The 24801-nt window shown below is 46.0% G+C and overlaps 1 protein-coding gene across 1 annotated transcript in view; it reads right to left on the reverse strand.

Moving 5' to 3' along the window:
* The window catches only part of WIPF3 (WAS/WASL interacting protein family member 3), an 85498-nt gene that overhangs the window by 23519 nt on the left and 37178 nt on the right, over positions 1-24801 (reverse strand). Inside the window, exons 5-6 of the mRNA XM_058723551.1 lie at positions 2260-2392; positions 60-191 (exon numbers count right to left, since the gene is read on the reverse strand). Coding sequence (XP_058579534.1) covers positions 60-191; positions 2260-2392 — 265 coding nt within the window. The remainder of the gene's footprint in view (positions 1-59; positions 192-2259; positions 2393-24801) is intronic.

Below are 24801 nucleotides of genomic sequence, written 5' to 3' on the forward strand. Positions count from 1 at the left end.
TGGTTCCACACGTTAAGGAGGGAAAGACCACGAGGCAGCCAGTCTGAATTGTCCCTTACCTGCTGCATCCCTCTGGCCTGCTGGACGCAACACTGGAAAGCCACCGGCAAACAGATCTCCCAGGGCTGGGGGTGTGCTTCCGCCTCGAGAGTTCGCAGAACCTCCTCCTTCTTTGTTGCCTCCCTTAGAACCTTGGCAGAGAAGAGGCAGGTGGGTGAGGACTTGTGAGCAGAGCTGAGCCGCCAGTTCTCATCCCGGGACCGTGGTCCAGCACCGCCTGGGGCAGCCTTCCCGTTCGTTCCCCCACCTCCAGCCTTCCCCTTCTAGTGGGCATCATTCCCAAACGCCCTCTGCCCGGATGCCCCGCAGACTCCTGCAGCTCGTGCTGTCTGCTGTTCCCTCCGGACTTAACCACGCAACTGACCATCAGCAGCCGAGTACCCTGAAGAGTGGCCGAAACAAAGGGGCCTAAACGCTGCCATTCCGTAGATGCCGGCAGGGGAACCGGCAGCACCTTTCGAATGAGAACGCTCACACACTGCAGGTGTGGCGCCGGCCCTATTTTCAACTCGACGGTTGTTGTGGGAAGACCAGACAGAGAAAACCCAGAGATTTAGTTCAGCCGGTAATTTTAACTTCTTGTCCACAGAGTCTGGCCCAGAATGGCAAGCAGGAAGTGAAAGTCTGCAATGATTTGTGTTTTGGCATTTTCCTTCTCTGTCTCCCTGGCTCTCACTCCCTGAGCCCCCTACCCTTCCCTGAATCTTTTCTTCTACAGGAGAGAAAGCTCGTGAAACCCTGGGGGACAGGGGTCACTAATTCCAGCCTTCCAGACGTGTGTGATGACCAACTGTGTACGATGAGAAGACGTTCGGCTTAGGGAAGAGTTCCTAGCAAGAAATGTTCAGAGCCTGCAGCTAACTTGCACAGAGAAATCAGGGCACAGTGCCCACTGGTGGATGAACGGGTTTAGATTATTCTGAGTATTAATATACATTTACCTATTCACTGGCATGATTAGGAAACGAGTGTTCCGATCAAATGGGTTTGTCTGGTAACTGGGCTTAACCAATTAGATAGCGGGTCCAACTGGAAACTAATTTTTATTGCAACTGCTGAAAATACTCTAAAATAATTTGTCTATCCTTGTGTATTAACATATATAGTTACAGATACTAGATACAATTATACTTTTAGGACTATCCTTGGGAATTACCATCACGTGCATCATTGAAAACTTCATGAAGACATAATAAGAGACGACATTGGTGAATAGTTCCGCATGTATTATTTCAACCTTCAGCAATCTTGATGAAAAAAAGCAAAAAAGCAGGTATGATCATCTTCCCCCATCTTGTAGATAAGCAGACTAAACCTCAGAGAAATCCCCAGATTTGCCGGGTAGCAGAATCAGGCCTCAGCCTGGATCATCTCTACTCTATACATAGAAAGCTGCAGTCATCTGACCCTATGAGAGAATTCTGAGCACATCTTTTTCCTTGTGAAAACAAAAACGTGGCATATTTTAATGATAACACTTTAATTTTTCTCTCACTGAGTTTGAGGGCTATGAGGATGCAGGGTAGGTGATCTTTAGAGGTTATCTCACGGTCAATAAACGCAAAGTGAAATCACCAGACAGTGGAATATTAGTCAACAGTAAAGCATTGGCACGTGCTATATATGGATGAACTTTGAAGACAGTATGCTAAGTGAAGGAGACAGTCACAAAAGGCCACAGGGTGTATGATTCCATTTATATGAATAGCCCAAAGAGGCAAATCCATAGAGACCAAAAGTGGATTTAGTAGCTGCCAGGGATGGGGGGAGAGGCAGAATGGAAAGTGACTGCTAATGGGTGTGGGGTTTCCTTGTGGAGTGATGAAAACGTTCCGAAATGAGACAGGGGTGATGGCTGCAACCACATTGTGAATGGGTAAATGCCACGGAATTGGACGCTTTGGTGCTTAAAACGGTGAATTTTATATTATGTGGATTTTGTCACGGTTCAAAAGAAGCTATCCCACCACGTTTTTGTTTGTTTAGCGTTTGAACAGGGGTAGAAGATACACCATGGATCATCTGCCGACCTGAAAAGGAAGCTCCAATTCTCTCACCCACGTGGCCTGTGCATTGACCAAGTCTGCTATGGCCCAAAGTGGGCGCTGGGTAACTTCCCTGAGCAGGCCAGCGGTGCCTGGCTGAGCCTCCCGTGGCTGCCCTTGCCTCACAGCAGGCCTAGCCCCGCCGCTCACTTACTCTCAATTTGTGGGGCACTGCGGTCATTGATCTGTGTGACTTTCCGTAGGCGAGTTCCCTGCTGGATATCAGCCAACAGAGCGCTCCGACCTTTGGGGTCTGCCTTTCTCAAGCTGGAAGCGTCTGTACCCACCTGTAAGGGAATAAGAGGGATCTGATTAGAACCACATGTAATAACACAATCCGCTGTTTGTTGGTATAACTTCCTGCGTCGGCTCCTTTCTGCCTGTAAACGTCTTTCGATTTGCACAGCTTCTTGGGGCTCTCTTCCCTCTGCTGGATGGGATGCAGCCCAATTCATGGATCGCTGGATAAAATAAGATCTTTAACATTTACTCTGTTGAATCTCGTTTTTGTTTTTTTTTTAAACACTTCCATTTTCGCGTGAGCTGACATGGTAGGGGTCTCCATGGACTTGTAGAACCAGGGAGCACCAGAAAGAACATACGTAGGCTGGTGGCAAATAAGAGGAGGGGTTGGGTTGTGCTGGAAGATAGAGTCCGGAGGAAACACAGTTAGAAGGTTTATACCATGTGAACTGAGACCTAGTTAAACATTTCTCAAAGCCAGAAATACTTCTTAGCTCTTGCTATTTGGGGGAGACCATGTGTCTTCGGTGTTTGGCTTAAATAGCACCACTTCAGAGGCCTTTTCTGACCCCCTCCCCAATCTAAGCAAGGCCACCCGGTGTTCTCTCTAAGGGTACCCTATTCCTTTTTCCTCTGCTAACTTCTATCACCTGACGTAAACTTGTATCTGTCTCTCCTTGCGGAAAATTTCCATCTGTGGTTACGAGTTGAGGGTTCACCACCCCCAGAGGACTCTGTCAGGAAAAAGACCTTATTCGTTTTGTTCACAAATTATTTCCAGAGGGTATAACAGGACCTGGCCACAGGTAGGCGCAGCGACTACCAGACGAATGAATGAGCGCATGAACTAGACCCAGGACGTAGAGTACATTGACCTTGCTTTCAAGGGCATCGTGGGCGTGCCAGGGAGACAGGGCACACATGCATGGAATTAAGCCATGACATCGTAAACATATGATGCAAGTCCCACAGAGAGGAAGGTCACCGAGAGTTCAGAAGTGGCCATATTTGCCAGGCTGCAAAGGAAGATAAGAGACCTTGAGATGGTCCTCGAAGTAGAGACAGGATTTACAAATCCTTGCAGTAGCCATTTTCCGTTCAGAAAAGGACAATCCAGCTTTGTTGGCTATTTAGTCAGAGACTCTCCAGTGTCACAGACTAGAAACAAAGGCAATTGTGGTTTTAGCTAAAATGTGCTGAGGGTGTGTTTTCACTGGCTGCCTCTACTGCCCTGGTGATGTATCTTCCATGGGCTTTGAAGGACATAAGCTTCAAAGCTGGGTTCTTGCTGCCCGGAAACAAGCTTTTTGAACCCTTGAAGGGCGGGGGCTCATGGACAATAGTCAGTAACAGAGCTGAGCAAGGGGCCCCAGCCCTGATGATACACGTTTTTAGAAAGCATTATTAATGCACACGTACAGCAGGGCATTTCTCACACAACATGCTTTTAAAGTCTATCAATAGAAACCATTAATATCCATAAATCCTTTTAAAATGCCAAGTTTTGAAATCTTTTAAAGTTTCCTCTCATTTTATTTACAAGTAGTTCATGGCAGGAATAAAAGGCCAAGGGAAATATCATGACCCAGTCAAGAGGGTATGAAAACTTTTGCAAAAATCTAGCATCACAATCTCAGACATGTATTATTTTCAGAGGTTAGGGAGAGAAAGTGCTTTGGAGCTTTATTCCTAGTTACAAGACAAATAACACAGTGCATTATAATGATAATCATGGCTCAACTCAGGTGACAGCCTTGGGGACGGCAAGGGTTAGAACGGTGTGTTCTTCTGTTCAAAGAAGTAGCTGGACCCAGGAACAAACCTTGTCGCTAATAATCCCGCCGCGGGCAAGTGGGTCATCTTATATAATTTTTTTTCAAATATTTATCTCTGGGAGAGCTCAAGCTGGGGAGGGGCAGAGCGAGGGGGACAGAGGATCTGAAGTGGGCTCTGCCCTGACAAGCTGACAGCAGCTAGCCCGATGTGGGGCTCGAACTCATGAACCACGAGATCGTGACCTGAGCCGAAGTGGGATGCTCAACCAACTGAGCCACCCAGGTGCCCCCGATCATCTCATCTAGTTTAAACTTGATTTTTTAATTTATCACCAAAATGTATCCCCTACCCCCTGATCTTGCCCATCCCAAACTTTTTAGGTGAGGGCTATGAAGAACATTAAGAGCCCTTGGGATAATGACTTTGAGTACCTACTTAGCACAGGCCTCAATATATTCTTGATGATTCCACATGCCAAGATTTTTTGATAAACATTTTCCAAGTCAGCAGGAGGACATGGCGAGTCACATCATGTTTACATGCTGCAGTTCAACTTGCGGGACTAAATGGAACATTCCTTCTTTGACTTCTTGGCTTTCTTTCCTGCTGTACTGTCTACCCTGATGATTTTCCACTAGAGGGCTCTCCCTCCCCTGATATGGATATGGCATCAGTCCGTCCTCTCTGGTGAGGTCCAGAATGAATAACTTCAGGGCTAAGGGGACCACGTAGATTTAGTCTTAATGGGTTTTGCACAAAAGGACATCTAAGGACATATTCATGTGCACACCGAAAACTGTGTTACTCAGTGGCAGTCGTTTCTACGCCATCTGCAATATTTATTAGCAATTCAATCATAATTTGCCTCTTAAAAAACCCTATGAAGTCTTGTTACTGTGGTTACAGGGCACAGAAACAGAAGAGGGAAGATTTCCAAATATTCACTGGTTCTTTTATTCTATGCAAATCCTGGTTATTAGCAACTCACTAAAAATATAATCAACTGAGAGAAAGCCACTCCTGGACACTTGTCCTGTGACAAATATAGCCACCAAACATGTCCCCCTCGCCCCATGTGCATGTGCAAGGGTGCACGTGTGTGTACACACACACACACACACACACACACATACACACACACCCGAAACCAAAACATTCCTTCGATGTTTGTTCTTGTTCTTTCTTAACCTTGTTATTGAGTGTGGCAATTTGCTGAGTTTCACATAAACCTTTTGTGGACTCAGTTCCCCAGTAGTGAGCTCCAAATGCAATAGCGTGAACCCCAAAAAGATGCCACGTAGCAGAACAGCAATGCAAATTAGCCCATCCCGAGCCGTGCAAAGGCTGAAGGACCCAAGTGAGCCAGTAAGATCACAAAGACAAAAACAAAGACAGTTCTGACCAGGCCAAGGTGGTGAAGTGTCTGTCCTCCCATCTCGATAAATTAGAAAAGCTTTTGCATGTCCCTTTGTCATCTCAGCAAATGAGTCCATCAGGTTCCAGTGGGGTTTGGGCGGGGGTGGAGGGATGGGGTGGGGGATGGCAGTCCAGCCCAGATCAAAACCTTGAGCTGCATGTCCTGCTGTCTGTCGCTTTGCTGCCATATGCCATTACTGCATCTGTCTGATTCATGCCGATTTCTGTGAGAAACACCAATTAAAAAAACCCCAGCCAGTTAATCCAAATCTGGCAGGCTGTCTATCTCAAGGATGCTCTAAATCCTATCGTATTCGCACAATGTCAGCCTCGCAGTTTCCTAAAGGTACATTCTCCAATGTGGCTGCTAAACCTAAAATTAGTTCTCAGGTGTCCAGGCACACAGCCTGCCCATTACCTCGGCCCTCAGCCCACTCCCGCCTTCTCCAAACTTGGGGGCAGCCAGCGTCCTGGGATCCCGTTACCAAACCTGAATCCCCAGGACAGCCCGCACTGCCTCCCGCCTGCCATTACCGTCTTTATGTTGGGAGAACACAGAGAGCCTGGGATCCCAAAGAGAGACACAAAATATTTTCACAGAAAATTAACCGACACAATGTTCCTGACACCCCAAATGTGCATAAGTCAGGCTGTTCCAGAAGGAGGTGTAACTGGGATCCAACAGCGGTAGGTCTCGTTTTCAGAAATCCAAATAGGCAATTAAAATCCACAAGCAAGAAGAATGGACCCTCTAACCTCCTTTACTAAAACCTGGTTTCCTGAACCACTGCATGCAGACCGTGACTGGTCCCTAGAGGACAGAGCTACCTCGCGCAGGGCTACCTCCTTTAAAGGGAGGGCTAAAACAGCACAACAGGTCCCAATCGGAGCCACTTGTCCCCAAGAGAGCAGACCAAGACAAAACTGCAGTCTCAGCCCTTCCCGGGAATGTGAACTTTCCCCAGTCGATCTGGAATTATCCTACCAGCACCCATAAGGTAATTTGTGTGATTGATCCCTGCCCTTCCCTTCGCCCTTTGCTTGCTTGAAACATTCCTTTCCTTTGTTTATGACTTCCCTGTCCCACCCTCTTTCTGCCTTTACCACTTGGTATAGCTCTGCCGATCTCCTTTCTATTTGCTCTAAGGGATGCTCCTTGATTCCTGAATCACTGAATAAAGCGTATTAGATCTTTATGTTTACTCAGTTGAGTTTTGTGTTTTAACAGGCGGGAAAGCAGAATTAAAGGCCCTTTTGTTGGGGCTCTAGGCGTATCTGTTCCTATTCTCAACGCCCTCAGTGAAGGACATCCCCTACAGTCATCTCCTCCCCAGGATGACTGGCTGTTGTAGGCTGGCCCAGGGGCCTGGGCCCAGGGACCTGGAGGCCATCTCAGACCCTTCCCTTTTCCTCATTCCCAACAGCTACTCAAGTCCCAAGCTCCTACGGATTCTTCCTGAGTGATCTCTCTGGAACCTGGTTCCTTTTCTGCATCCCTGCAATGCTGACTTAATGCAGGTGATGGCATTCCTCCCAGGCTGCTCCAAAATATACCACTTTGGCATATTGATTATTTTGAATTAAAGGGATATAGGAAATCGCCAATGCAAGGACACTGACCGTCCTTTGTTCCCCTGTTAGCAGGAGATAAATTTCCCATGTGAATAGTATCCTCCTTGTACCAGGAGGAAAGGAGGCATCCTTATCATCATCGATAGGGAATTCAAGGCTGAGAGGGCTGTGTAAACAAACCTTGTTACTTCTTTTCCAATTAACTACCCCAAGCCTAAACTTCTTTGTCTTGTTGATTCTTTACAAACATACTGTTTCTTCGTCTAAAAGGTCTACAAGCTGCCTACCTACACCTACCCTATGACCCAGCAATAGCACTGCTAGGAATTTACCCAAGGGATACAGGAGTACTGATGCATAGGGCCACTTGTACCCCAATGTTTACAGCAGCACTCTCAACAATAGCCAAATTATGGAAAGAGCCTAAATGTCCATCAACTGATGAATGGATAAAGAAATGGTGGTTTATATACACAATGGAGTACTACATGGCAATGAAAAAGAATGAAATATGGCCCTTTGTAGCAACGTGGATGGAACTGGAGAGTGTGATGCTAAGTGAAATAAGCCATACAGAGAAAGACAGATACCATATGGTTTCACTCTTATGTGGATCCTGAGAAACTTAACAGAAACCCATGGAGGAGGGGAAGGAAAAAAAAAAAAAGAAGAGGTTAGAGTGGGAGAGAGCCAAAGCATAAGAGACTGTTAAAAACTGAGAACAAACTGAGGGTTGATGGGGGGTGGGAGGGAGAGGAGGGTGGGGGATGGGTATTGAGGAGGGCTCCTTTTGGGATGAGCACTGGGTGTTGTATGGAAACCAGTTTGACAATAAATTTCATATGTTGAAAAAAAAATAAAATAAAAGGTCTACAAGCTGCCTGCTTTGGCCACTTTCTTGAATTTCCTATTTCTATGAGCTTCTGTACATTCAAAATAAGCTCGTTTCTCTCCCGTTAGTCTGTCTCACGTCAACTTAATTAGTACACCAGCCAAAGAACCTAGAGGGGGGGAAAAAAGGAAAACTTTCTCACCCCTACACAGGCCACCATCACCTTGGGATTCCATCATCTGGTCTTCATGTCTCCTGTTTTCTTGCTTTCCTCCACTCAGCTCTCCGAATGAACTGTATAAGGGACATGTCACTTGTCATGGCCTTCCCCACCACAAAACTTTCTGCTGGCTCCCCATGGCCCTCAGGATCAAGTTCAAATACCTTCACACTGTGCGAGGCCCTCCACTTCTCCAGCATTCCCTGCTGGAGCTCACCCCTGGGCCTTTGCTTGAGCTAATCTCTCTGCTCTTTTTACACTTGTCTCTTGGCTATATTCCAGGAGGACTTCTGATCCTGGAAGGCCAGGTGAAGAGTCCTTTTTTGTTCCTAGAGCAACATGCTCACCCTTAGAGCACCTGCCACCCGGATTATGTCACTCTGCTCAAAACTTGCAGTGTTTTTTCATCTCACTTGGGACAAAAAATTCAAAGCCTCCATTAATATGCTCTGCTGGGCTTAAGTGCATTTCTGTAAGCTGAGTTTACCTATAAATGCCAGCATTTTCCTACCCACACCAGCTAAGCAGTTCCACTATATGGCAGTCCCTCCCTAATTATAAGCTTTACCTCTGGTGCTTGTTTTGGCAACACTGATAAGTTTGATCGTAATATGAATTCCAAGTTCCTTCAGTAGGGAATAATCGGAAGAAAACAGAAGAATACAGGTTGGGAAAGGAAACAGTAGCAATAAAGAAATATGGAGAAAGAGGGATCTGAGGCGTGTATCAGCAGGGCCTGTGGGATGGGTTTCAGAGGCAGGGAGTAGATATTGAACTACACTGGAGCCATAAATTTAAAAAGGCAGCCGACAGACGGATAGTGCATTGGACGTTGGGCAAAAACACAGCTTTAAATTATAAAATAAAATAAAAAGCTATTTTATCCGCATCACAGCAAAATGAATCTGTGAGTAGTTTACAGAGGTTGCTGGAGAGAGGGACCCTGAAAAGAGGGCAAACAGAAATAATAGAGCAAACCTGTTGGTTATTAATGTGACTCAATAATATTTAAGATCTGAGTGCCGACTCTGTGCCATTAGATTAGGAGTTGGGGACGCAGTATGGGTGAGACCGCCAGGATCCTGTTGTCAGGGAGTGTGTCTATGTGTGTGTGTTTACGTGTGTGTGTATATATATGGTTGTATACGTATGTACACACGTATTGCATACACACATGTACATATACACATACAGGTATCCTCCACTGTTTGAAAGTCCCCACTACATCACTTTTACAAAAGACCTACATTAGCGCCTACTTTGACTAAATGAAAGAAATCGGAAAAGGATTTTTGCTTCCACGAAGCAAGGTGAAAAGCGAAAACAGCGCGCAGTGTTGGTTTTGCAACAAGCCTTACAGAGGCGGCGCGCACCCCGGGCGGCGAGAACCGCCCCGCCAAGCTCCGTCCTGAGAAGCACACTCAGCATCTCAGCAGCCAGCCGCCACAGCTTTGAACTGTGCCTGTGAGCACCTGTGCTTTGTCTTGATTTATTTTGTGTGCCCGTTAGTCAGACATGTCCCAAGGTATCAGAAAAGCCTAAGAGAGGTTGTATTTGGGGTCTGGGAATGCTCAAAAGTGGCCCTATATATGTGAATGGTAATTGGTGCCTCAGTTTACAACATTTTGGCTTACAAAATGTTTCGAAGGAACTCCACCTTCGGATAGCGGGGTAAAACTGCATTCCTTGTTATTTATTTTCTGGATGTGATCCTCTGGTCTCCACAACTCAGATCCCAGTCTATTCAAGGCCGCCCTCAGATAATTGCATTTAAGGCACCCGTTGTCTGACTCTCCTCAAAATGCTTCAGTGACTCTCCATTCTGCCCCAAATCAAGGAATCCAGCCACATTCCTCCAAGGAATCTTCCAACCTTCTTTTGTATTTCTCGGGGAATTAAAACTGCTCCGGATTTCTCCCGCATTCCTTTTCTACTTCCAAGGCTCTGCTCACGTTTCTGCCTCTTCTGGGCATGCACCCCTGGCCCCAGCCCTGCCCTACCTCCCAACCTTGTGTTTCTCTTTTAAACTTTATATCAAAACCAAATTTACTTTACAAAATCTTTTTTCTTGTAAGCTTCTCCAAATCAGTCTTTTCCTTATATGATCCACACATCCTCTCCAAAGCACACTGTAATTCTCTATGGCACTACTCAGGTCTTTCACATATTAAAGGTTTAAACAATTTTTTTTTAAGTTTTATCTTTTTATTTTGAGAGAGAGAGAGAGAGAGAGAGAGAGAGAGAAAACATGAACAGGGGAAGGGCAGAGAGAGGGAGAGAGAGAACACCAAGTGGCCTCCATGTTGTCAGCATGCAGCCCGATGTGGGGCTCAAACCCACGAACTGGGAGATCATGACCTGAGCCCAAATCAAGAGTTAGACGCTTAACCTGAGTTACCCAGGTGCCCCTCAAATATTAAAGTTTTTGTATACTGTTCTTTCCCCTTATTTATTTATTTACCTTTACTCTGGGATTCCATTCATATGACGTTCTAGAAAAGGCAAAACTAGAGACAAGGTCAAGGTAAACATATCAGGCATTCTTTGGAGCAGGGAGGCCCAATCGGTGACACATTTCCCAGATACTTTGATGACAGACAACTGCCTTTACGCATCTGTCAAAACCCACAAACTCTTATGGCGTAAACAGTAAACCGTATGGACACAAATAAAAATAGTCATTTAAGAAGTTGGGATATCCCAGGAAAGAATGCAGAATGTGACAAAATTATCCAAGAGTATTACAAATGAATGAAATAATCTCACTGTGCGTCGTACGAAAAAAAAAAAAAGACAGTGATACAAGTAAATGTGTAAATGAATCAAAACTTTTAAGAATTAAGGTCAATGAATTCTATAGAAATCCCGGACTCTATATGATAGCGTTATTTCCCACAGAGGGAGTGGCTAGCCATTTTGAAACTGCTATCCATGCATACTGGTGTCCTGGAATTGGACAGTTTGTCGGTGACAAATGGTGGCTGTAGGCCAACTGGTCGTTGGAGTAGGAGGTTAAGGATAAGCGAGAAGAAAATGTCTGAAGGTCCAGATGAACACCCAGCAATGAGGAGGCGCAGGACGTAGTTCACTTTGGACAGAGCATTGCCAGAATTTGCACAGAGGGTCTGGCAGAAGCTTGGGTCTCCGAATTCCCAGGAACAGTGCTGATGGCGGTGCTTGCCCAGCTGTTGTTTCTTTTCTCCAACAAGGTCAGCGGTACCCAAATTAAAACAATAAAAATATCCAGCGCCAGGGTTCCCGTCACATCCTACTAAACTCTTCAGGTCCCAGGTACAGTTCTTGGAAATCTGTGTATCTGGAAACCCATGTCGTGGCTACACTGATAAGATATCTGTCCCAGCTGCTGTAGAACATGGTCATGAAACTCATCCAACCTCCTAACCTGGACATCTCACGTTTTGTCATAGAACTTTGCGTTTTGAGTTCCAGGTGCTCGGCTCCCCACCCTTTCCCCTGAGGAAAGCATCTTACCACCATAGTCTTAAGGTTTGTTTAAGGTGCATCTGGATTTAATTACAGAAGAGCTAAAAGACCAACCGTCACTTCTCTGGAAATGAGATCATTTGTTTCTGCATTTCCCCTTATTTTTGAGTGGAAACTGTGTGCAAAAACCAAGCCGTTCCCCTTTTAGTACAGGCACATCCAGCTTTTTTTTTTTTTTTAATTTAAATTTTATTTTTTAAAGTTTACTCATTTATTATTTCTGAGAAAGAGAGAGAGAGAGAGAAAGAGAGGAGTGTGAGTGAGCGCACCGTGGGGGAGAGGCAAAGGGAGAGGGGGAGACACAGAATCCGAAGCAGGCCCCAGGATCTGAACTGTCAGCACAAAGCCTGATGCAGGGCTCGAACTCACAAACTGCGAGATCATGACCAGAGCTGAAGTGGAATGCTCAACCGACTGAGCCACCCAGGCACCCCACCAGCTCTTTTATTTTTTTTTTAAATCGTGTGAGTAATCTATCAGTACTTTATTCAAATGAACTTCGTATAAACCTTAGCCCCTTGCTCTCTGACATCTGTCTGCTCATGCAGGGGCAGGAAGGGAAGCTGCTGCCTTTATGCTGAAGCCCCTATTCCTCAAGCTGTCTTCACCCCTTTTAACCTTTGGTTACTCTGTCCTGAGAGATGGGAATTGAATTCAGCACCCATCTCCCTTTTTCAATGATGCCCATATTCCCAGGCTTTTAAGACTAAAATTTAAATGATGAGAAAACCTGATTTTAAAACCATGGCCGGACCCGGAAACAACAACCTTGAAACTAAAAAAAAAAAAAAAAAAAAAGAGGCCAGCATTAGGAGTCCAGGGCTTGGCACCAGGAATTGCTAATAAATAAATCATAGTTTGAACAGTGTCTCAAAAACGGGTTGAGGTTTCATACCTTCCTTTTTTTTTTTTCCAGACAAAAAGAACCACCAAAAAGAAACATGCTCTCGTCCCACCAGATTATCTGCAAACTAATAAATTAACACCACTGTCAAAGGGAGCACATCACTCCAGCATCCCTGTTTCCGTTAAAGGCTTTCTCTCATTCACCCCAGCTGAAACCTAGGATTCCTTCCTCTCTTCCTTTTGAAATAGACAACTTTCGCTGAGACCTGGTTCCTTCTTTTTTTACTCCGCTATGCACACGGGTCACTCTGAAGTCTGGGTACAGAGGCCGCAGCATGCATAGGGTGACAATAATGACAACGGCAATGAGGAAAAGAAACGGGAAGGCATTTGCACGCGCCAGGCATCGTTCCGAGGGCTTGACATGTATTAACTCATGTAAAAGGCACTTGACCCGCCCACCCCATGATGTAAGTACTTGTTAAGGGTATTATGTTCACTTTACAGATGAGGTGCACTGTTTACTGCTAGCGAGGGCAGAGCGGAAAGGTGAGGCCAGGCCAAGTCAGGGTCCCTTGGCCACCAGGCCCTACAGTCTCTTAGTAATGACACCACCCGGGTAAATAGCGAAGGTGAAAACCCAGGAACACATGGTTAAGCCTGCAGCTGGGTGGGGGAGTGGTCCGATTATCCTCTGGCCTGTGACCGTGGTAGATGTTGCTTCACAAGGAGTGTGACAGCCAGCGCAGGAAGAAGGGGTCAGGGAGGGGGTATCAGAAGGAAAAGGAAGGGCAGGTGTTGCTGCGTAGAAGGCTGGGGCCCGAAGAGCTAAGTGCTAGGCCTTTGCCAGGGCTGAGTGATGGACTCAGAGCAGTCTGATTGGTGCCTCAAACGTGAGCCAGCGGCAGTCTTGGCAGGAGTACGACGGAGGGCACTTAAAATGGAAACTGCACAGGGTAACCCTAGCTCCGAGGCTGATACCCGCAACCGTAAACAGCCTGTACCTGAAACTCCCTTGTCAGGTAACATGGAACCTCCTGTGGGTGGACCATACTGGCCCACCTCTTTCTTTCTAAGAGTCAGCCCCCTACTCTCCTTTTCCATGCCCCTGCTGGCTGCAGGGCGAAAGGCAGGGGTTTTCGGCTTCTGGCCTCCCTCTGCTGACTCTGAAACGGATAAAGATTTTGAACACTGCTCAAATATGAAAGGGCACGAATAACAACCAAGAGGGGGGGAAATTCTGAAATTTCTGGAAAGCTCAAGATGTTCTCAAAGCTTTGTACCTGTCATAGATGATAATGTAAATGGATCTAGACCAACACCGAGAGGGTCTTACGTCAGGATCTGGTGATATTCTCATCCATTCCAGACCTGCTTCCCCACCTCTCTGGTTGGCCCCTAGGACACCAGACTGGAGCTGCTCTGGGTATGTGCTTCTATAGCTCTGTCATCACCCTAGGACCGCACTCTACTTCTGAGCCCTGTCGATGAAGAGGGGCAACCAAGGAATCCTTCTTTGTCCAATAGGTGATTCTCTACACCCTGCCTGATAGCTCTGTGGTCCATGCTGCTCACATCCTTTGTTTCCCTTGGGCCACTTCTTTTAACGCTGTTGGGCCGCTAAGAGCATCGTCACCGGCATGTTGGCAAGAAGGTAGTATGGCATAGTGGAAAAGGCTGGGCTCGATGGCAGGTTCTACAAGCTACTGTTCTCTTCCGGCCAAGTTAACACTTCAGGAAGCATCTGAGTTCAGTTTGCCAGTGGCTAAGTGATCTTGGTAGAGTGAGTCATCCAAGGAGGAAGCCATCAGACTTGTATCAGCGGGAGCCAGCCTTTCCTTACAGTTAAAAATAAGGATTCCAGAGGATTCCCTCCATTCAACTCAACACATCCCAACAGATTTATCATCTCTCCTACTTCCCCCACCAAAAAGTGAGCACTAAACTCGGGACTCATGCTGCCGCTCTTCTGTTATCATTGCCTTTCTGCACTGGTTCCTTTCTAAACCACGGGCATGTATTAATTTGATGTGCCCACTGGGCTCCTCACCAAGTTCTGATTTCTGTTCATCTGCAGAACAGAGATAACATATCCTGAGGGCAACAAGAGACCAGGTCTTTCTCAGCCCTAGTGGCCACGCTTGTCTACCCCCCGAGGGACTCTCTGACCCTTTATCACTTCATGGCCCTAGAGCGACTCTTTTACAATACGAGTAAATTTGAACACCCAGAAACAACCATGTCTCATGTTCCTCCTAAGAAGAAAGGCTGACATCCACCGCCCCCCACCCCCACCCTCGCCGCCTCATCTTGAGCTTAAGTTTAGTTCTGAACCGTCTAGCTTGGATGTGTGTGACACCTTCATGGAATCAGGTGAGTCGGCCAGGAGGTACTGCGTGCAAAGCAGCCAACAGGAACACGTCCTGGGAAGAATAAAGCACTCCGAATGACAACCCCCAGGGGGCCTGTGGAAACCACGGAGTGCCAGAATAACATCCCCTCCCATTTGGGCAACCATGCCAGGCTCTCCCCACTACTGCATGGCTGAATCCCTACAAAACACTCTGGGTATTCCCTGTCCCATCCCACCACCCCCTACCCTACAACCAGAAAATCTTTCCCAGACGCCATTTTCACCAGTCCCTCCTCTGGGTGAGAATGTTCAGTGGCTCCGCTGGTTTCAATACACCTTCTCCATGAAGTACTTTCTGAAAACCCCAGTGGGTCTTTCTCTCTGCCTTCATTTTTTACCACTTCAACCCAGTGGCTGCTGCATGCCAGGAATTCAATTTGTATTTGTTTGACTTTTGGTCTAAAATTTTCGACAAACACAGCCTCAGGGGGCGCCTGGGTGGCTCAGTTGGTTGAGCGTCCGATTCTTGGTTTTGGCTCAGATTATGATCTCACGGTCATGGGGATGAAGCCCTGTGTCGGACTCTGCACTGAGCGTGGAGCCTGCTTGGGATTCTCTCTTTCTCCCTTTCCCTCTCCCCCACTTGTGCTCTCCCTCTCTCTCTAAAAAAAGAAAAGAAAAAACAGACAGTTTCAGGTTGCTGCTCTTTAGGGGGACAATATCCAACATGAATAAGTGATAAACAAACAATATCTAAAATAAATGACAATCAGAAAGTGGCATAAAATATTATGCTAACAGGTCAAAACAAAGGAAAAAAGGAAATAAGCAGGATGGCAGAATTAAGACTCTATATATTTCGTATATATTTAAAAAAATTTTTAACGTTTTATTTTTTAAGAGACAGAGAGGGACAGAGCATGAGCAGGGGAGGGGCAGAGAGAGAGGGAGACCCAGAATCCGAAGCAGGTCCAGGCTCTGAGCTGTCAGCACAGAGCCCTATCTGGGGCTCGAACCCACAAACCATGAGATCATGATCTGAGCCAAAGGTGGATGCTCAACTGACTGAGCTACCCAGTGCCCCTATATTTTTTAAACCTCTTTTGTAAAGTTATATTTCTTTCATCAGGAAAACATTTGACACATTTATATGTATACGGACAAAGAGCCAAATAGAAGTAAATATAGGAAGTTATCTCCGTGCCATAATCCACAAGAAAAATATAAACTCTTGTTCTCACTCTTCTAGCTTTGTCAACATGAGGCTTAGTACTCTCACTCATTCAACAACACACAGTCCCTGAGCATCTCTTATGGGCAGGAACAGAGCAGCAGCAGCGGGAAAGCCAGATACTTCCACATATTACTGGCTGGATAAGACTCAGAAAGGTGCCAGCAGAGCAGAAACACCTGGAATCTACTCGAGCCACCTTGCTGGCATTTATGCAACATAGACAGGTCACTTCAGAATGTGCTGAGTGTGTAGCTCCAGGCATATGCTTCCAGCTGGCTGCTGAACATCTCCACGCAAGGGCTCCATTGACATCTTAAATCAACACATCCCCCCAAAACTCATTCTGTCCCATCCACCCCCCAAAGACGTGTGTGCACGTGTAGACACACACACACACACACACACACACACACACACACACCTGCCCTCCTTACACCTCTTGTGATACGGATCTCAGCACTCTCCTTGGAGTCCCATAGGCTCAAAGCCAAGACTCCCTATTTGACACTCTTGACATTCTATAGCTGGTCAGTTTCACTTACTGTCAACTTCTCTTGCAAAACATATCTAATTCCTACCGCCCTTTCTAGTTCCACCACCACATTTTGAGCTTACTCTTCACTTCTCACCCACACCACTTAAACCACGGCGATGGGAGGACGTCATTCTTAGCGATGGGAGGACGTCAACCTTCAAGTGTGTAGGAGGAGGTGGGAAGTCTGAGAGTCATGAATTTATTTATTGTTTATTTCAGTGATATGCATTTTTAAAGTTTATTTATTTATTTTGAAAGAGAGAGAGAGACAGAGACAGAGAATGAACAGGGGAGGGTAAAGAAAAAGAGAGAGAGAGAGAGAGAGAGAGAGAGAGAATCCCAAGCAGGCTCCAAGCTTGACGCGGGGCTCTAACTCACAAACTGTTGAGATCATGACCTGAGCTGAAACCAAGAGTTGGACGCTTAACCAACTGAGCCACCCGGGTGCCCCGAGAGTCATGAATTTAAACGGTCTCCTAATGGGCCTCTTGCTTTCAGAATCTTCATTCTTTAGTTAAACTTTCACATTGATTGTCCAATTTTCTTTCGATCTAGATGAGACACCCACAGGATGAGGATAAAACTCATTAGGCCTGGTGTTCAAGGCTGTCCAGAATGTGACCACATTCCATGTTTTCACCTCCCCCACCCCCAACACTGTATATACTGCCCACTGCCCGTGCCTGCCTTGTTCCCCATTCCCTATATGGGTCTTGCACTTGGTATCTCATTGTTAATACTCATGCATTCTCTTTGCAGGACATACTCTTCTCCTCCCATTCTGCCAACTAAAATCAGACTATTTTCCAAGGGCTAGCTATGAAGCCTCTCACAGAGAAGCTAAGTTACTCCAAGAGTCAGAGTTGACTGTATTTCAACTCTCATCCACTTACCGTATAATAGCCACGCATTTTAGAAGTTTAACTTAGATAAGCAGATATCAACTGGGGGTTCCTGAGCCCTGGAGATCTACAGGAGACTGGCTCAGAGCCCTTCTTGATGCCCTTGGGAAGCCCAAAGCCTCCCAAAGATTTCTGCAGTTTCAGGGGAATTTATGTCTTGTGGGCACATTTGTTTCCAGGTTCCTTCTTTCACACATCATGTCTCTGCTCTACTCCTTATGGTCTCAGAAACACAGGTCAAAGCCTTCTATGAGCCTTTCCCTTCTTCTTCCACCCCACCCCCCTGCACCCCCTCAGGGAAACCCCTAAACACGCACATCATTCAAGAGCCTAGCAGACTTTCTTGAAATGTGGGTGGAGAACAGGAGGGTTTTTCAATCCAAGAATCAACAACCCCACATCGAGCCCTGGGCATCCCTGGCCCTCAAATGGCCTTTGCTCATCACAACACAGAAGGGTTTCATCTGGCCCAGCATCTCCGTAGCCACCTACCTCAAGTCAGTGTTCTGGCCCCTTCCCCCCATCCCCCTTCTTAACTATCTTTTCCTTCTGCCCAACTACTTATGAATGAAGCACATTCTTCCTCTGGCTTTGTGTGGTGCGGTATAGCCATTCTTATTTATTTATTTTTTGCCTCATTCCTGCTTTCAAGTTCCACCCGCCCCCACAACCCATCCAGGGTTTATCAAGATGTGTTCCCAACACAGGTCCTTCCTTAAGAAGAATTCTGACTCCAGTTGCTGAGATCACATATTTCACATCCTGACATACATCTGTCTTCCCCAAGTTCCCCAAGTTCCTTGAGGCAGAAGTTATGTCTTCATCAACGCTTCCAGTGCTCAGCACAATGTCTTCCATACAATAAACACTCCGAATATTCACTAAAATAAAATTAGGTTCTTTAACATGAAAATACAGCGTCCACTTTTTTTTGCAAAAAGTATTTTTGTCATGAGAATCACAGAAGGGGCCCACCTGAGCCTCACACAACGTACTCTTATTAATGACGCTCCCTGCGTATTTTTAACAAAATGGGGCCACCTCAAATGCTCCCTTAAAAATACAGTAGCATCTGTTGAACAGAATGCCAGCAATTCCAGAGGACGGCAGAAATAAATTGAAGGTCATGACAGCTGCAGTGAATCAAAACGAGATGGAGGTTTGCATTGTGCTTAATAACTGTCAAAAGTCTTCATGCAATTATGACAGGGGGAAGAATTTTGCATAAACTGAACAGACTTATCAGCTGAGGGAGTGAATTGTAGCAGAATAAAGGGGGGGGGGCTATTTTTAGTTCACTCCTCTCAACTGTATTTTCGTCTTACACCTCCTAAAATTAGGCCTACTGATGAGGCTCTATGTAACCAGAGTGAGGTAGGCTGTTGCAACAATTCCTTCTGCAAATTTAGATACATCCCAGCCACCGTCCTTCCTTTGCACTGATGGAGCTCTGCCCCCCTTGGCAACTCGGTGAAGTCACCTTTGCACCATAAGGAAGGGGCTGCACTCCAGCTCCAGGAAAACCCATTTAAAGACCACCAACCTACTGGCTCCCAGGCCAAAGACTGTTCAGATAGCGAAGCATCTGGAAGTCACAAGCTTCGTCAAGGAATAGAATGTCAATACAGTCAACAAACGTCAACCGCCTTCGATGTGCCAGCTACCACTTGATCTCCGGTACATTTAATCCCATTTTAGGAACCAATAATTCTTCTACAGGCAGAAAGTATGTAAGACACTGTAAAACATTAATACACAAACATTTTTTTAAACAAGTACTTAAAAACTACTAATCTTTGGTTATTCTCTTCGTTTTGGGTAACCATGCCCTCAAAGAGATAGTTTCAAAGATGCTGAATCTTTAACAAAACACAGAATAGAAGTCTTGATGAAAAATCTGATGTTGATAGCGGGGGGGGGGGGGGAGGGGGGCTGTACATGTGCAGGGGCAGGAGGTATAAGGAAATTCTCCATTCTTTCCACTCAATTTTGTTACGAACCTAAAATTGCTTTGAATAATACGGTCAGTTAAAAATAAACCACATACACACACAAAAACATTTCAGATTCTCATATTTAAATGGAAACACTTTAAAGAAAATCATAATATCAAAGCACTCTAGTCATCAAAGTCATGGGGTAGGGGTGAGGTCAAGGAAGGGTTGGAAGCCCCAGATACCATCGGTGGCCAACAGCTGGTCCGCAAGAGTTGGAAATCTAGAAAGTGTGTTTTATGATACCATTGGAGGATGCCCGCACAGAGTTTTTTGAATTTTTTTTGTTACCAAACAAGTGATTTAGACAACTGATAAGCCAGAAAAGGAAAACAAACAAACAGACCACAGAGGCCAACCACTGTGAAAGGGGCTGAGGAAAAGTTTGTGGAATTTTAAACAACGGCTGTGTCAACTTTTTGTGGAATGAAGTGGAACATGATGAAACAAAAATCAAGAAAAAGAAAGTCACTTATTTATGTTTTGCTCAAATTGGAAAAAATGGTGCCATGATTGCTTCTGAAAGAGAAACAATTTGGTTTCCCTTCTGAAATGCTGGGTTATGAGGGAGCAAAGTTGAATTGCGCTAGGTTGCAGAGCCAGGACAAGGGTGAGATAAGGGAGGTGCTGAGGGTGCAAACTGAGAAAAGGTGGAAGTGCCCAGGGTGAGTGCCCTCATCACCCCTGCTCTGTCTTCCACGCTGGTGAGCCCGGCAGCCATTTTAACCTAATCCCTTAATGATGAAGGTCTGTGGCCACTCAGTTCTGGCTCTCCGTACACTCTTTATTCTTTGCTGCAATGAATACATATTACTTTGGATTCTGATCTTTCCATGTGTCTTATCCAAGGGGGAAGACCAAAGGACTTCACTGATTTAGCGATCCCACAGCCTAGCATAATGATTTGTAAGAAAACAGACATTAGAGGGATTTATGCCTATTGACTGATAGGTTTTAAGATTTACTAATGAAAGGTAACAAAAGTGAAAAAAAAAATCCCTCACACTTCTTATGCCGCCCATGAGGTTCTTACATGACTGTATCCTAAGCCATCACCCTTCCGTACGAGGGTATGATCCCATTTTCGTGTTTAGGTCCAGTGATCCAGCAAGGCAAAACAAATATAAATAAATCAGAAGAAAAAAAAAAACCAAATTAGAATACCAAGGCTGATAATGACCTTATTTTACCAATATTTAAAGAGAGAGCTATCAAAGATTCTACTTCTCAATATTTAAAAAAACTTTTTTTTAATGTTTATTTATCTTTGAGACAGAGAGAGACAGAGCACAAACGGGGTTGGGTCAGAGACAGAGGGAGACACAGAATCTGAAGCAGGTTCCAGGCTCTGAGCTGTCAGCACAGAGCCCGACGCGGGGCTCGAACCCACGGACTGCGAGATCATGACCTGAGCCGAAGTCGTACGCCCAAGTGACTGAGCCACCCAGGCGCCCCATCTACTTCTCAATATTTTAAAGTTGGAAGGAAACAAAGTTATTTATTAAGTGTGACCAAGATTTAGGGAAAGGAAAACTATAGTTTTTAAGGATAGATAAGGGAGATATATAACAGGGGAAAGGATGTGGAAGAATGAAGAAAGGTGGAAGGAGAAATATGGATATAACCACTGCTGTGCATATGAATGAAGGTGGGGGGTATGCCTGTAGGGTTTTCAGGGGAAAAAGACAGAAAAGGAAAGCCTGTGAGGGAGATCTCTCTCTCCAGCTACATCTCTATGTACATACATACCTATATATAAGAGAAACACACAAAAGAACACATATTCCGAGACAAAGACAGAGTTGCCAGATAAAAACGGTGTACTCAGTTAAGCCTGAACTTCAGATAAACAAGAAAAATGTCAAGTTTAAGTATGTCCGTATCTGTTCCCTACTTACACTAAAACAATGATTTGTTTTAGTTGTAGTACAGCTGTTTAACTGAAATTCACGTTTAACTAAGCGTCTTGTATTTTTATCTGCTAACTCTGGCAACAGAGAGAAAGTAATAGAGGGAAGGTGACCTGAAAAAAAGTGAAGGAGACCAAGAAAAGAGAGAGTGAGATGATTGGAAAAAAAAAGAAAAAAAGAGGACTGGCGTTCACTTTTTGTGGTTTCTCTGGTGCCATTAAAGACCCGAACCCACTCTGTACTTTCGTCAGGCTAGGTCTACACCAGGACCCGCGAAGGCTCACCCTGGGTCCACCCATGCACTCCAGCCATAACTGAACCCCGCGGCTGCAGCAGGAAATCAGCTAGTAACAGCAAGGTCCTGGGAAGGGAGCCAGCAAAGGCTATGCAGTGAGCAAGCAGAATGCTTTTCTTCGTGATGGCTGGAAGACCGTCCCATAATGGATGCTAAAATGATTTAAGGTTGCACGGAATCGACACAACTCTTGATCCGAGCTTCCAGAAATAGAAGTTATCTGTCCATTGATTCTGAAATGCATGACTCCTGCAGCAACCTGAGCAGTTTATGTCATTCGTAGCCAAGGCTTTGGAGGCCTTTAAATGAGGTCTTAGGGGCAGAAGGCCCCTTCGAATCAGAGATTCTGCGTGTTTCTAAACAGTAGACAAAAGAAGACAAAACAGAGAAAGCAAGAACAGTACAATCGATAAAAGCACAAGAAGTTGGGGGGAAGGACGTGCATACGCAGCAGGGGAGTGAAGAAACAAGCTGCAGATTCTGTCTGGGGGTGGCTGGCTCTGGGACCAGATTTGCCCCAAGTGACCTGTCCTCAAGGTGCGGTGGGGTAGCTGAGGGGGGCGTCACCGAGATGGTGGAGGTGCTGAGGTTTCTGCACTGGCCGACGAATGAAGGCATCGTGTATGCGTTTGCCAGGGCGGCCGTAACCAAGTCCCGCAGCCTGGGAATTTATTAAACAACAGGAACTTACTTTCCCACAGTACTGAGCCTAGAAGTCTGAGATCCAGGTGTCTGCAGGGTTGGTTTCCTGTGAGGCCTCTCTCCTTGGCTTGCAGGCGGCCGTCTCCTGCCTGTCTGCATCCCTATCTCCTCTCTTACAAAGACACTGGGTCTATTGGATTAGGGCCCAGCATAATGACCTCATTTAACCTTACTTTTCTCTGCATTCACCCTAGCAGTCACATTCTGAGGTCCTGGCGGTTAGGACTTCAACAAACGAACTGGAAGGGGACAGCCCATACTGTGCTGAATCTGTGACTCGGTGTGTAGGTCGTGTAGCTATAACCCACCTCCCACCACTGGGTACCTCCAACCTTTACCAGCAAGAACTTGGTAATTGTGAACAAACACCCTGGCTTAGGTCAGTTCTGCCTTAGGGCCCTCTGCGTGCCGCGGTGGATCTGAGGTCCTCATATGTAAAACAGGACACCCAATTTGACCCTGACCCATTTGAACAGTGTGTCAAGGTCAAACGGATGTTAAAATTAGTCCACCTGTTGCCACACAGTGTTATCTGTAATGAAACAACAATACCCATAATTGCTGGTGGATGTTAATACTGCACACCAGAACGCCCCACTCCGTATCTTCGCTTCCAATTTAATCTCACGGAGGATTAAAGAACAGAGCCACAGCTGAAAATTCTTTTGAGGGCCTCAGAATAGTGTTCTATAAATATAGAGAAAATTCTGGGAGGAGTACATCTCTGGTTCAACCTTTCAAATTCTTTTTATGCTGATGTCACCACCAGCAGGTGGCTTGCCTGTGTAACATGAGCTTTGTGTCACCAGCGAACTCCTGGGAGGGTGTGCTCTCATTCACAGAACACCAATTTCCGGAGAAGCTCCCAAGGCCAGGACCCACCCTTGGCGCTGCTCATGCTGTGAAGGGTAAGGCCGCATGACCTCCCTCCTTAGGGAGTTGATCAAGGTAGGGTGAAGACAGGCGATACACAAATTGTCTCAAGTGCAATGGCGTTTAAACTTGGCAAGACGCTACCAAGACGTGAATGCGGGATGAATTGTGAGCTTTCGTTTCATAATGAGTTCGCATGAATTCGAAAGCCAGTGAAAGGAAAAAGACCGTCCGTATGCACCATAACAACACCATCTAACACTTTTATGGCTGTTATTCCCTGCTAAGCACTTTACATGTATTAATTCATTCAGTCTTTGCATCAGCCATTATGAAGCAGGTAGTACTTAAATAGAGAACAAAACTAAGGCACAGAAAGTTTAAATAGTTTGCCCAAGGCCACTCAATTTCCAGGATAGAAACACAGGAAGGCTGGCTCGGAAATCTTCATCACTTTGCTGTGTTACCTCTAAGAAGGAGCTACGCTAGTCGGGCAAAGATCCCTGTGGAAATGCAAATGGGGGAAGCACATCAGAGAAAATATTCTGCTAGTCCTGCTCTCCGGCCTCCTAACACTGGCTGTCTTGGGCTTGGAGGGCATGTCCCAGCCATCTCTGCCATAACTGCAGCCCTGGAGGCCGGGCGGTACAAGGGACAGCATGCAGGTGACGAAGTGCAAAGACTCCACCCTTTGTGCGACTCTGAGCAAGTACTTAATCTCTCTGGACCGCCGATGATTCTAGTAGATGCTGCTGGGTCTCATCACCTGCCTGCTCTGCCTCGCCCGGAAGCTGACACCAGACAGCGCCCCGACATGCTAACTGCTTGTGGGTCTCTGTCAGAGGGATTCCCCGGAGGGGCGTGCACTCCACGGTGACAAGGGTGACGAGGGTCGGTGGATAAAGCCCTAGCCCCTCGCCCGTCAGTAGCACAATCCAGGCAGATTCTAGAGTCTCTCAGGGGTCCCCTGCAGGATGACACCCTACTTTCCCACACACCGTTCACCTGCTTTCCTCTCTCCTCTATTTTGCTTCCTCGTTCCCTTGCCAGGGCTTCTAGGCATCACCTCTCAAATACACTACCTAGAGACCCTTTCCTCCAAGTCTACTTCGAGGGGAACCCACATTAGATAAAGCTCTTTTCTTTCTCACAGAGGATAAGGAAAGATCCAATGAGGCTCTATGGGAAGTTGTGAAATTGTCAAGCTGTTTACAGTAATATATTAGAGGATTACTATTTTCAATAATAATCCAAAGGTACTATTATAATTGCCATGGAAAAATGTCCATGGCAGATGATTTTGGATGCACACCCGTTTTTTCCCAAACTTGTCCTCAAAACCTGTAACTCAGCCATCACCGTGGGTCTGTGGCAAAAGCTCCAAGTTCGGGGCAGGAGGCAACAATATCTGGTAGCAAACAGACACAGAGGTTTGGCAAAATACACTGATTCCTCCAATGAAGAGGGCAAGGGGGTCTGCCACCAGGGA

The sequence above is a fragment of the Neofelis nebulosa genome, chromosome 4 (assembly GCF_028018385.1).
Source record: "Neofelis nebulosa isolate mNeoNeb1 chromosome 4, mNeoNeb1.pri, whole genome shotgun sequence".
NCBI lineage: Eukaryota > Metazoa > Chordata > Mammalia > Carnivora > Felidae > Neofelis > Neofelis nebulosa.